The sequence below is a fragment of the Oncorhynchus mykiss genome, chromosome 9 (assembly GCF_057628025.1).
Source record: "Oncorhynchus mykiss isolate SJ-2025 chromosome 9, ASM5762802v1, whole genome shotgun sequence".
NCBI lineage: Eukaryota > Metazoa > Chordata > Actinopteri > Salmoniformes > Salmonidae > Oncorhynchus > Oncorhynchus mykiss.
Window position 1 is genome coordinate 8,782,296 of NC_143030.1, and position 14,396 is coordinate 8,796,691.

The 14,396-nt window shown below is 48.9% G+C and overlaps 1 protein-coding gene across 1 annotated transcript in view; it reads right to left on the bottom strand.

Annotated features, from left to right (window-relative positions):
• Positions 1-307: 307 nt before the first annotated feature.
• exoc6b (exocyst complex component 6B) overlaps positions 308-14,396 on the bottom strand; it is a 146,166-nt gene continuing 132,077 nt past the window's right edge. The window contains 3 exon segments of the mRNA XM_090183403.1: positions 308-1,039; positions 2,946-3,042; positions 3,045-3,057. Coding sequence (XP_090039529.1) covers positions 913-1,039; positions 2,946-3,042; positions 3,045-3,057 — 237 coding nt within the window. The 3' untranslated portion in view covers positions 308-912.

The window sequence follows — 14,396 nt, forward strand, 5'->3', positions numbered from 1 at the left end:
CCCTCCATCCATCCCTCCTTCCCTCCCTCCCTCCCTCATCCCTCCCTCCCCTCCCTCCCTCCTTCCCTCCTTCCCTCCCTCCCTCCCTCCCTCCCCTCCCTCCCTCCCTCCCTCCCTCCCTCCCTCCTTCCTTCCCTCCCTCCCTCCCTCCCTCCCTCCCTCCCTCCCTCCCTCCCTCCCTCCCTCCCTCCTTCCCTCCCTCCCTCCCTCCCTCCCTCCCTCCTTCCCTCCCTCCCTCCCTCCCTCCCTCCCGCTTTTAAATTGTTTTTAATATTTTTTTTAAGGTCGGGGTTCATCCGCGTTCTCCTTGGCTGCATAGGACTGTTGAGAAGTATGTTTGGACGTCTGAAAACAACAGTTATTATAGCTTTAACCTCGTGGTAAGTCGTGTTCCTGTAGCATCAACACACTAACTGAACTACGTTGTCACACCCATCAAATACGATCATGTGACTTGAATCTTTTTGACACCGTACGACCCCAAAACGTTGTTCGTAGACACTTAAAGAGACAAAATATAACATTTTCATGTCAAATAAACCCCAAAATACTAAACCACCCCAAAATGAAATCCATCCGCAAAAACAATACTGGAAGACATGGTAGAGACACAGGCTAGAGTGGCCGTGTATCATGTTTCCTCAACCAATAGGATGGTTGAGTTCAGGTCTGGTGGGCGGAGACTGATGTTCCTTAGCCAACAGGATTGCGAGGTTGAAGCTCGTTGGCCAATAGGATGTATGGGTTCAGGTCTGGTGGGCGGAGATAAGATTCCTTGGCTAATGAGATTGGTCTAGTGGGCAGATATTGAGGTTGCAGTAATCAATAGGATTGCAAGGTGGAGGTTCCTTGGCTAATAGGATCACTCCATTCAGGTCTGGTGATGTTCGTTGACCAATAGCGTTGCTCCATTCAGGTCTGGTGGGCGGAGATGAGGTTGCGTAGCTGTTTGACCACAGTGTCGATGAGTTTCTGTTTGTCTCTCTCGTTCTTCCTGAACTGAGCAAACATGTTGTTCTTACGACTGGTGTCTTTCATCCTGGAGGGAGAGGAAGGATGAGGGAGAGGAAGGATGGAGGGAGGAGAGAGGAAGGATGGAGGGAGAGAAGGATGAGGGAGAGGGAGGAGAGGAGAGGGAGAGGAAGGATGGAGGGAGAGGAAGGATGAGGGAGAGGAAGGATGAGGGAGAGGAAGGATGAGGGAGAGGAAGGATGTAGGGAGGAGAGAGGAAGGATGGAGGGAGAGGAAGGATGAGGGAGAGGAAGGATGGAGGGAGGAGAGAGGAATGATGGAGGGAGAGAAGGATGAGGGGAGGGAGAGAAGGATGAGGGAGAGGGAGGAGAGGAGAGGGAGAGGAAGGATGGAGGGAGAGGAAGGATGGAGGGAGAGGGAGGATGGAGGGAGAGGGAGGATGGAGGAAGAGGGAGGATGGAGGGAGAGGGAGGATGGAGGGAGAGGGAGGATGGAGGGGAGGAGGGAGGAGAGAGAAGTGGGAGGATGGAGGAGAGGGAGGAGGGAGGAGAGAGGGAGGAGAGAGGAAGGATGGAGAGAAGGATGAGGAGAGGGGAGAGGGAGAGGAAGGATGGAGAGAAGAATGAGGGAGAGGAAGGAGAGGGAGAGGAAGGAGAGGGAGAGGAAGGATGGAGAGAAGGATGGAAGAGAAGGATGGAGGGAGGGGGAGGAGGGAGGAGAGAGAAGTGGGAGGATGGAGGAAGAGGGAGGAGGGAGGAAGAGGGAGGAGAGAGAAGTGGAGGATGGAGGAAGAAGGGAGGAGGAAGGAGTGGGAGGATGGAGGAAGAGGGAGGAAGATTATCAGCACTAGAGAGGATTCAGACATTACTACTCATTCACAGCAAGATGCACAGAGCCAATCAGTACATTCCATTAGACATTTCAATACACACACGTGACAGAGAGGTCCCTTGGTCTGCAAGGTGTGTGTCACATGAGAGGTGTTGTGTAGCTGCTGTCACAGTGCAGTGCTCCACTACAGAGCTCCAGGGGGTTAGGGGGACGGAGAGGCAGAGTAACCCCAGCATGGTGCATCCTCTGTGGGAAAACAGACCACCAGGACTGGGCCTCCGACTCATGACTCTCTGACGACCACTGACTTGCTAACGAACATGGTGTGTGTGTGTGTGTGTGTGTGTGTAAAACAGTCATCTCTCCACAGTAACACAGTAGACTGATAAGGTGATAGCCGTCATCACTATGGATACATAACGATGTTGTTATAGCCATAAAAATACCATCATTACCACAGACACCTGTCTTATCACCACGGCGATAACAATGCTTATCTGCACTACCTGTTTGGGTTTCAGTGTGTCTGGGTGATTATTCACCACACACACTGCTTCCGTTATAATTATCTTTACTGGCACGCAAAACACACACACACACACACACACACACACACACACACACACACACACACACACAAGAAAACTCAACACACAACAACAAAAAATAATTTCACAACACACAGACAGACGTGCAACTCCAGTCTCATGTCAGTACTTACAGTCGAGAAATCCTGTAGGATTCAAGACAGGAGAGAGATTAGGTCACAAAACAGAACAGGATGGACAGATGAGAGAGAGAGAGAGATGGAAGGGAGGGAGATGAGAGGGGGGAGATGGGAGGGAAAATGAGAGAGATGAGAGGGAGGGAGGGAGAGAGATGAGAGGGAGGGGAGAGAGATGAGAGGGAGGGAGAGAGAGAGAGGGAGGGAGAGAGATGAGAGGGAGGGAGGGAGAGAGATGAGAGGGAGGGAGGGAGAGAGATGAGAGGGAGGGAGAGAGATGAGAGGGAGGGAGAGAGATGAGAGGGAGGGAGGGAGATGATAGGAAGAGAGAGAGATGAGAGATATACTTCTAGGGCTGTGTGAGTGTTGAGGTTAGGGATGGATGGATGGATAAGGAGAGAAAGAGAGGTATACTTACTTTTCCAGCAGTGTTAGGGCTGTGTGAGGGTTGACTCTCAGGTATTTGCAGGTGGGTCTTCCATAGTCAGCTAGATAGCCTGGACCAGTCCACTGGTGAACAGATCTAATAACTAGAGACAGACACCATGTGTCATTCATAAAAAAACAACACCATATATTACTAAAAGTCTAACATTTAGAGAGAGAGGGTCAGAAGAAGAGGAGAAGAGAGAGAGAGCCAGAAGAAGAGGATAAGAGAGAGAGAGAGAGAGAGAGGGCCAGAAGAAGAGAAAGAGAGAGAGAGAGCGAGAGAGAGAGAGAGGGAAGGAGGGGGAGAGGAGGAGAGTGATGGATGGAAGGGGGAGAGGAGGAGAGTGATGGATGGAAGGGGAGAGGAGGAGAGTGATGGATGGAAGGGGGAGAGGAGGAGAGTGATGGAGGGAAGGGGGAGAGGAGGAGAGTGATGGAGTGAAGGGGGAGAGGAGGAGAGTGATGGAGTGAAGGGGGAGAGGAGGAGAGTGATGGAGTGAAGGGGGAGAGGAGGAGAGTGATGGATAGAAGGAGGGGGAGAGGAGGAGAGTGATGGATAGAAGGAGGGGGAGAGGAGGAGAGTGATGATAGAAGGAGGGGGAGAGGAGGAGAGTGATGGATAGAAGGAGGGGGAGAGGAGGAGAGTGATGGATAGAAGGAGGGGGAGAGGAGGAGAGTGATGATAGAAGGAGGGGGAGAGGAGGAGAGTGATGGATAGAAGGAGGGGAGAGGAGGAGAGTGATGGATAGAAGGAGGGGGAGAGGAGGAGAGTGATGGATAGAAGGAGGGGGAGAGGAGGAGAGTGATGGATAGAAGGAGGGGGAGAGGAGGAGAGTGATGGATAGAAGGAGGGGGAGAGGAGGAGAGTGATGGATAGAAGGAGGGGAGAGGAGGAGAGTGATGGATAGAAGGAGGGGGAGAGGAGGAGAGTGATGGATAGAAGGAGGGGGAGAGGAGGAGAGTGATGGATAGAAGGAGGGGAGAGGAGGGAGAGTGATGGATAGAAGGAGAGGGGAGAGTGATGGATAGAAGGAGGGGGAGAGTGATGATAGAAGGAGAGGAGGGAGGAGAGTGTGGATAGAAGGAGGGGGGGAGGTGTATGACGTTATCACAGGCTGACTACACCGTCACGCACGTTGCAAAATACATTTATAAATTATTGCGCCCACACTGCTCGCGCGCGCCAACGAGTGTCTGCGTTGCCAAGGGCTAAAATAGAAGTCAGTTCTATTTCTGACGCAGATCGTGCTGCAAGTCCTGCCTCTCCCAGCTCCTCATTGGTTATAACCATTGGAAAGACGAACGAGGTCGGTGGCGGTAACGCACCTAATTTATGAAAGTTGCTAATCACAATATAAAGTCAAGAGAAGAAAAAGCCCGGAAGGAGGAGAGATGACTAGAAACGATTCAGAAACGATTCAGTTGACCGTTTTATGTGTGGATTAATTGTCGGAGTAGAGGACCTTGTAAATTTCAAGTAAAATAACAACTCAATGTTTTTCATCTGATTATATCATAGAACTATTGGCCTGTTGAACTTTAGCTAACATTAAAACACCCACCAACCAACCTACCCACTGAGCCACCAACTCAGCCACCCACCCACCGAGTCACCTACCCACTGAGCCACCTACCCACTGAGTCACCTACCCACCGAGCCACCTACCCACTGAGTCACCCACAAACCCACTGAGTCACCTACCTACCCACTGAGCCACCAACCTACCCACTGAGCCACCAACTCAGCCACCCACCCGCCGAGTCATCTACCCACTGAGCCACCTACCCACTGAGTCACCTACCCACCTACCCACTGAGTCACCCACAAACCCACTGAGTCACCTACCTACCCACTGAGCCACCTACCTACCCACTGAGCCACCTACCCACCCACCTACCCACTGAGCCACCTACCTACCCACTGAGCCACCTACCCACCCACCTACCCACTGAGCCACCAATCCACACACTATTTTCCTGATTATTGATCACTTTTGTTTCTGTGGCCTCCATTTAATCGAGTGACTAATTCTGGCCTAGTGGGCAGCCTAGTGGGCAGCCTAGTGGGTAGCCTAGTGAGTAGCCTAGTGGGTAGCCTAGTGGGTAGCCTAGTGGGTAGCCTAGTGGGTAGCCTAGTGGTTAGAGCGTTGGACTAGTAACCGAAAGGTTGCAAGTTCAACCCCGAGCTGATATGGTACAAATCTGTCGTTCTGCCCTGAACAGGCAGTTAACCCACTGTTCCTAGGCCGTCATTGAAAATAAGAATGTGTTCTTAACTGACTTTCTTAACTGAAGGTAAAGGTAAAATAAATAAATAAAATAAAGACATTGGTTTATCTACACAATTAACATATTTTACCCTTCGGTCAAAATATACACATTGGATTGGACACCCAAGACACCAGTCACAGCCCAATCAGACAACACAAACACAAGACCAATTCCTGACCTGGGTTTGACCCCTTTCCCTAATATGACACACACACGCGCGCTAGCGTAGATAAGAAGGAAGCTTGTATCATATTGATAGACGGCATCGTGTGTTGGGGGAAGTTACTTCAAAAGCCTCCCGCATCCTCGTTACGCCACACACAGATAGACTTCGCTCAGGTGGATTTGCATCGCAATCAGAGAGGAGATCTCTTTCTTCTCAAATCGCACACTGTACATCTCAGAGAGAGAGAGAGAGGAGAGGAGGAGAGAGGAGAGAAGAGAGAGGAGGAAGGAGAAGGAATGCTACTGGTGGAGTACACCACGCCCCTGACCCCCAATTCACCCCCACCCCCCACACACTTCTGATTCACTCCACGCACAAACTGACTCCCCTTCAACACACACAGTCGGTCTCCCCTCAGTCTTCACCTCTATATGAAAGTTTCCCTCGTTCTTTCTCTCCTTCACCTCACGGTGACCTGGCACAACATCCACTTAGGAAGGCAGGAGGATAGGGGGCGAGGTAGGTACGAGAGGGGGCGAGGGAGGGACGAGAGAGGGCGAGGGAGAGGGGAGAGAGAGGGGCGAGAGAGGGGCGAGAGGGGGCAAGGGAGGAGAGGGGGCGAGGGAGGGACGAGAGGGGCGAGAGGGGGACGAGGGAGGGACGAGAGGGGGTGAGGGAGGAGATGGGGCGAGGGAGGAGATGGGGCGAGGGAGGAGATGAGGTGAGGGGGGAGGGTGATGGGGTGAGGGGGGAGATGAGGTGAGGGGGGAGGGTGGAGATGGGGTGGGGGGGAGGAGATGGGGGTGAGGAAGGGAGGAGATGGGGTGAGGGAGGGAGGAGGGGTGAGGGAGGGAGGAGGAGGGGTGAGAGAGGGAGGAGGAGGGGTGAGGGAGGGAGGAGGAGGGGTGAGGGAGGGAGGAGATGGGCTGAGGGAGGGAGGAGGAGGGGTGAGGGAGGTAGGAGGGGTGAGGGAGGGAGGAGGAGAGGTGAGGGAGGGAGGAGGAGAGGTGAGGGAGGGAGGAGGAGGGGTGAGGGAGGGAGGAGGAGGGGTGAGGGAGGGAGGAGGAGAGGTGAGGGAGGGAGGAGGAGGGGTGAGGGAGGGAGGAGGAGGGGTGAGGGAGGGAGGAGGAGGGGTGAGGGAGGGAGGAGGAGAGGTGAGGGAGGGAGGAGGAGGGGTGGAGGGAGGGAGGAGGAGGGGTGAGGGAGGGAGGAGGGAGGGGTGAGGGAGGGAGGAGGAGGGGTGAGGGAGGGAGGAGGGGTGAGGGAGGGAGGAGGGGTGAGGGAGGGAGGAGGGGTGAGGGAGGGAGGAAAGGTGAGGGAGGAGGAGAGGTGAGGGAGGGGAGGAGAGGTGAGGGAGGAGGAGGGTGAGGGAGGGAGGAGGAGGGTGAGGGAGGGAGGAGGAGGGGTGAGGGAGGGAGGAGGAGGGGTGAGGGAGGGAGGGAGGAGGAGGGTGAGGGAGGGAGGAAGGAGGGAGGGGTGAGGGAGGGAGGAGGGGTGAGGGAGGGAGGAGAGGTGAGGGGGAGGAGAGGTGAGGGAGGGAGGAGGAGAGGTGAGGGAGGGAGGAGGAGAGGTGAGGGAGGAGGAGGAGGGGTGAGGGAGGAGGAGGAGGGGTGAGGGAGGGAGGAGGAGGGGTGAGGGAGGGAGGAGGAGGGGTGAGGAGGGAGGGAGGAGGAGGGGTGAGGAGGGAGGGAGGAGGGGGTGAGGGAGGAAGGAGGGGGGTGAGGGAGGGAGGAGGAGGGGTGAGGGAGGGAGGAGGAGGGGTGAGGGAGGGAGGAGGAGAGGCATAAATTACAGAAGAAAAGTTAAATAAATAAATGAACAAATAAATATATAGTTGCACCTCTCGAAACCTCCTTCCTTCCCCCATCTCTCGCCAACTGACCCCAGGGGGGGTTGAGACACCACACACTCTATTCATGTAGTTATTTACAGAGTCAGAGAAATAAATCAGACTTAGCGAAGTTCAGGAGCTATGAAACAACAACCGTGTGATCCTTCAATGGATAAGAATGTCAAAACAAACGACTAATAACTCCATGTTTAAAGAATTCCTTCTCCACTCTGTCTATACTTCTCTCAAGCATCAAAACTTCAATTTGGGGACCAGACCAGGACACACAGATAACCTGTGACGAAGCCTCAGTAGCCCTAACAGACAGCGAGGTTATTTCTGAGTAACCATACTGATTATCTCATATGTTATCAGCCACTGATAGCTACAGCCAATGAGATTCCCCACAACTTAACCAGTGGTATCTGAAGGGGGGAGACAGAGGAGAGAAGAGGAAGGGGGATGGTAAGTTAACAGTAGTTAACAGTAGAGGAAGAGAGTGGTCCACCTCTGGTCTGTAATGTCGTGCTTTTGCTACCATAGTCTGACCCTTTAAATAAGAGGTTAAAGGTTATCTGGCCACTGAAAGTCTCCTATTGTCTGTCACTCAACTCTCACTTTCTACATCTCTCTGACAGGAAGGAGGAAGGGACAGAGAGACAGAGAGAGAGACACAGAGAGACAGAGAGAGAGAGAGAAAGACAGAGAGAGAGAGAGAAAGAAAGAGAGCGTGAGACGGAGAGACAGAGAGAAAGTAGAGAGAGAGAAAGAAAGAGAGAAAGTAGAGAGAGAGAAAGAAAGAGAGAAAGTAGAAAGAGAAAGTAGATAGAGAGAGAAAGACAGAGAGAGAGAGAGAGAGAAAGAAAGAGAGAAAGTAGAGAGAGAGAGAGAGAAAGAAAGAGAGAAAGTAGAAAGAGAAAGTAGATAGACAGAGAGAGAAAGACAGAGAGAGAGAGAGAGAGAGAAAGAGAGAGAGAGACAGAGAGACAGACCGAGACAGAGAGAGAGACCGAGACAGAGAGAGAGACAGAGAAAGCTATGACGCTATGGAGTCCTGGCGGTTCACCTGTCACGACTGACAGAACCAGAAAGCCCCCTCCCCTAGCTCCCCGAGACAGAGAAACACAGACAATTACTAAGAAAAGAGAGTGAGACAGAGGGGGGAAAGGGGGACCAGAAGACCTAACACAAGACTGCACAATGATAACACACAGATCAGAGTAAAGTAGGTGGAGGGACAACAACAACACAGATCAGAGTAAAGTAGGTGGAGGGACAACAACACAGATCAGAGTAAAGTAGGTAGAAGGACAACAACACACAGATCAGAGTAAAGTAGGTGGAGGGACAACAACACACAGATCAGAGTAAAGTAGGTGGAGGGACAACAACACAGATCAGAGTAAAGTAGGTAGAGGGACAACAACACAGATCAGAGTAAAGTAGGTGGAGGGACAACAACAACACAGATCAGAGTCAGTGTAAAGTGGGTTGAGATAAGGAGTCATTTTAGAGCCATGGTTCCTGGTTCTTTCACACTCACCTAAACAGGAAGATCAAAGTTAGTGTAAAGGTTAAGATGATGACTAGAGCCTTTTGGATGGACCAGTATTATCTACTGCTGTGACCGGGTCAGGTCTTTGTGTTGCCTGGTTATCAGCTCCAACTCTTAGCTCGACATCCCTCTTCCCCTCTCCCCACTGGCTCCAGACACAACCTGTTGCAGCCCAGCCAAAACAACCCCTCTTCCTGAGTCTCTCTCTCTCTGTGTGTGTGTGTGTGTGTACGTGTGTGTGTGTGAGGCGTCCGAGGCCCCAAAGTAACCTTCCTGTCTGTCGAGTTATCGCCGGGGTAACGAGGCCAAACGCCGGTCACCGCGACAACACAAAGCAGCAATCTGATGATTGGTGGAGTCAACCGATGGTCACGGGCATCCGGACCAACGCGGTCAAACGGCGGTCAGTAGTGAAAAACAATGGTCAAGAGTCACAGAGAAGCAAAATAAACACAGACAGAAGTCCACACACAGTCCATGTCTCAGCGGAGGAGTAAAATACTCACATGAGAAAAAGTAAACATACAGTTGAAGTAGGACGTTTACATACAGTTGAAGTAGGAAGTTTACATACAGTTGAAGTAGGAAGTTTACATACAGTTGAAGTAGGAGGTTTACATACAGTTGAAGTAGGAAGTTTACATACAGTTGAAGTAGGAGGTTTACATACAGTTGAAGTAGGAAGTTTACATACAGTTGAAGTAGGAGGTTTACATACAGTTGAAGTAGGAAGTTTACATACAGTTGAAGTAGGAAGTTTACATACAGTTGAAGTAGGAGGTTTACATACAGTTGAAGTAGGAAGTTTACATACAGTTGAGGTAGGAAGTTTACATACAGTTGAAGTAGGAGGTTTACATACAGTTGAAGTAGGAAGTTTACATACAGTTGAAGTAGGAAGTTTACATACAGTTGAAGTAGGAGGTTTACATACAGTTGAAGTAGGAGGTTTACATACAGTTGAAGTAGGAAGTTTACATACAGTTGAGGTAGGAAGTTTACATACAGTTGAAGTAGGAAGTTTACATACAGTTGAAGTAGGAAGTTTACATACAGTTGAGGAAGGAAGTTTACATACAGTTGAAGTAGGACGTTTACATACAGTTGAAGTAGGAAGTTTACATACAGTTGAGGAAGGAAGTTTACATACAGTTGAGGTAGGACATTTACATACAGTTGAGGTAGGAAGTTTAAATACAGTTGAAGTAGGAGGTTTACATACAGTTGAAGTAGGAAGTTTACATACAGTTGAAGTAGGAAGTTTACATACAGTTGAGGAAGGACGTTTACATACAGTTGAAGTAGGAAGTTTACATACAGTTGAAGTAGGAAGTTTACATACAGTTGAAGTAGGAAGTTTACATACAGTTGAAGTCGGAAGTTTACATACAGTTGAAGTAGGACGTTTACATACAGTTGAAGTAGGACGTTTACATACAGTTGAAGTAGGAAGTTTACATACAGTTGAGGAAGGAAGTTTACATACAGTTGAAGTAGGAAGTTTACATACAGTTGAAGTAGGATGTTTACATACAGTTGAAGTAGGAAGTTTACATACAGTTGAAGTAGGACGTTTACATACAGTTGAAGTAGGACGTTTACATACAGTTGAAGTAGGAAGTTTACATACAGTTGAAGTAGGAAGTTTACATACAGTTGAGGAAGGAAGTTTACATACAGTTGAAGTAGGACGTTTACATACAGTTGAGGAAGGAAGTTTACATACAGTTGAAGTAGGAAGTTTACATACAGTTGAAGTAGGAAGTTTACATACAGTTGAGGAAGGAAGTTTACATACAGTTGAAGTAGGATGTTTACATACAGTTGAAGTAGGATGTTTACATACAGTTGAGGAAGGAAGTTTACATACAGTTGAAGTAGACCGTTTACATAGAGTTGAGGTAGGACGTTTACATAGAGTTGAAGTAGGACGTTTACATACAGTTGAGGAAGGAAGTTTACATACAGTTGAAGTAGAAGTTTACATACAGTTGAAGTAGGAAGTTTACATACAGTTGAAGTAGGAAGTTTACATACAGTTGAGGTAGGACGTTTACATACAGTTGAAGTAGAACGTTTACATAGAGTTGAGGTAGGAAGTTTACATACAGTTGAGGAAGAAGTTTACATACAGTTGAAGTAGGAAGTTTACATACAGTTGAAGTAGGACGTTTACATACAGTTGAGGAAGGAACAGGAAAAAGAGTACCGAGCACGCCCCAATTCTCATTCTCATCGACGGGGCTGCAGTGGAGCAGGCTTCAGGTTCCTTGGCGTCCACATCACCAACAAACTAACATGGTCCAAACACACCGAGACAGTTGTGAAGACTGTCTCTGTTGTCACCTATGATCCTCCAGATCAGAGGCAGTAGGGATGACCAGGGATGTTCTCTGTTTAGTGAGTCCTCCAGATCAGAGACAGTAGGGATGACCAGGGATGTTCTCTGTTTAGTGAGTCTGCCAGATCAGAGGCAGTAGGGATGACCAGGGATGTTCTCTGTTTAGTGAGTCCTCCAGATCAGAGGCAGTAGGGATGACCAAGGATGTTCTCTGTTTAGTGAGTCCTCCAGATCAGAGGCAGTAGGGATGACCAGGGATGTTCTCTGTTTAGTGAGTCCTCCAGATCAGAGACAGTAGGGATGACCAGGGATGTTCTCTGTTTAGTGAGTCCGCCAGATCAGAGACAGTAGGGATGACCAGGGATGTTCTCTGTTTAGTGAGTCCGCCAGATCAGAGACAGTAGGGATGACCAGGATGTTCTCTGTTTAGTGAGTCCTCCAGATCAGAGGCAGTAGAGATGACCAAGGATGTTCTCTGTTTAGTGAGTCCTCCAGATCAGAGGCAGTAGGGATGACCAGGGATGTTCTCTGTTTAGTGAGTCCGCCAGATCAGAGACAGTAGGGATGACCAGGGATGTTCTCTGTTTAGTGAGTCCTCCAGATCAGAGGCAGTAGGGATGACCAGGGATGTTCTCTGTTTAGTGAGTCCTCCAGATCAGAGGCAGTAGGGATGACCAGGGATGTTCTCTGTTTAGTGAGTCCTCCAGATCAGAGACAGTAGGGATGACCAGGGATGTTCTCTGTTTAGTGAGTCCTCCAGATCAGAGACAGTAGGGATGACCAGGGATGTTCTCTGTTTAGTGAGTCCTCCAGATCAGAGGTAGTAGTGATGACCAGGGATGTTCTCTGTTTAGTGAGTCCTCCAGATCAGAGGCAGTAGTGATGACCAGGGATGTTCTCTGTTTAGTGAGTCCTCCAGATCAGAGACAGTAGGGATGACCAGGGATGTTCTCTGTTTAGTGAGTCCTCCAGATCAGAGGCAGTAGTGATGACCAGGGATGTTCTCTGTTTAGTGAGTCCTCCAGATCAGAGACAGTAGGGATGACCAGGGATGTTCTCTGTTTAGTGAGTCCTCCAGATCAGAGGCAGTAGTGATGACCAGGGATGTTCTCTGTTTAGTGAGTCCTCCAGATCAGAGACAGTAGGGATGACCTGGGATGCTCTCTCAATAAGTGTGTGAATTGGACCATTTTCCCATACAGCCCCTAAAAAACAAAAATTATTCAGAACCTTTGAGGTCAGGTGCATCCGGTTTCCATTAGTCATCCTTGAGATGTTTCTACAACTTGATTGGTCCACTTGTGGTACATTCTATTGATTGGACGTGATTTGGAAAGGCACACGCCTGTCTATATACGGTCCCACAGTTGACAGTGCATGTCAGAGGAAAAACTAAGCCATGAGGTCGAAAGAATTGTCCGCAGAGCTCAGAGACAGGATTGTGTCGAGGCACAGATCTGGGGAAGTGTACCTAAACATTTCTGCAGCATTGAAGGTCCCCAAGAACACAGTGGCCTCCATCACTCTTTAATGGAAGAAGTGTGGAACCACCAAGACTCTTCCTAGAGCTGGCCGCACGGCCTAACCGAGCAATTAGGGAGAAGGGCCTTGGTCAGGGAGGTGACCAAGAACCCGATGGTCACTCTGGACAGAGCTCCCGAGTTCCTCTGTGGAGATGGGAGAACCTTCCAGAAGGACAACCATCTCTGCAGCACTCCACCAATCAGGCCTTTATGGCAGAGCGGCCAGACGGAAGCCACTCCTCAGGAAAAGACACATGACCCAACTTGGAGTCTTCCAGAAAGACACCTTAAAGGACTCTTAGACCACGAGAAACAAGATTCTCTGGTCTGATGAAACCAAGTTAGAACTCTTTGATCTGAATGCCAAGCGTCTGGAGGAAACAATACTACTAGAATACTAATATTTAAATGTGCCATCAGTTTTTTTTATTCGTAATACATTTGCAAAAATGTCTTAACCTGTTTTTTGCTTTGTCATTATGGGGTATTGTGATGTCATTATGGGGTATTGTGATGTCATTATGGGGTATTGTGATGTCATTATGGGGTATGGTGGTGTCATTATGGGGTATTGTGATGTTGTTATGGGGTATTGTGATGTCATTATGGGGTATTGTGATGTCATTATGGGGTATTGTGATGTCATTATGGGGTATTGTGGTGTCATTATGGGGTATTGTGATGTCATTATGGGGTATTGTGATGTCATTATGGGGTATTGTGATGTCATTATGGGGTATTGTGATGTCATTATGGGTATTGTGGTGTCATTATGGGGTATTGTGATGTCATTATGGGGTATTGTGATGTCATTATGGGGTATTGTGATGTCATTATGGGGTATTGGGATGTCATTATGGGGTATTGTGATGTCATTATGGGGTATTGTGATGTCATTATGGGGTATGGTGGTGTCATTATGGGGTATTGTGAATGTCATTATGGGGTAATTGTGATGTCATTATGGGTATTGTGATGTCATTATGGAGTATTGTGATGTCATTATGGGGTATTATGATGTCATTATGGGGTATTGTGGTGTCATTATGGGGTATTGTGATGTCATTATGGGGTATTGTGATGTCATTATGGAGTATTGTGATGTCATTATGGGGTATTGTGATGTCATTATGGGGTATGGTGGTGTCATTATGGGTATGGTGGTGTCATTATGGGGTATGGTGGTGTCATTATGGGGTATGGTGATGTCATTATGGGGTATTGTGGTGTCATTATGGGGTATTGGGATGTCATTATGGGGTATGGTGGTGTCATTATGGGGTATTGTGGTGTCATTATGGGGTATGGTGATGTCATTATGGGGTATGGTGATGTCATTATGGGGTATGGTGGTGTCATTATGGGGTATGGTGATGTCATTATGGGGTATGGTGATGTCATTATGGGGTATGGTGATGTCATTATGGGGTATGGTGGTGTCATGATGGGGTATTGTGATGTCATTATGGGGTATGGTGATGTCATTATGGGGTATGGTGGTGTCATTATGGGGTATGGTGATGTCATTATAGGGTATTGTGATGTCATTATGGGGTATTGTGATGTCATTATGGGGTATTGTGATGTCATTATGGGGTATTGTGATGTCATTATGGAGTATTGTGATGTCATTATGGGGTATTGTGATGTCATTATGGGGTATGGTGGTGTCATTATGGGGTATGGTGATGTCATTATGGGGTATGGTGGTGTCACGATGGGGTATTGTGATGTCATTATGGGGTATTGTGAT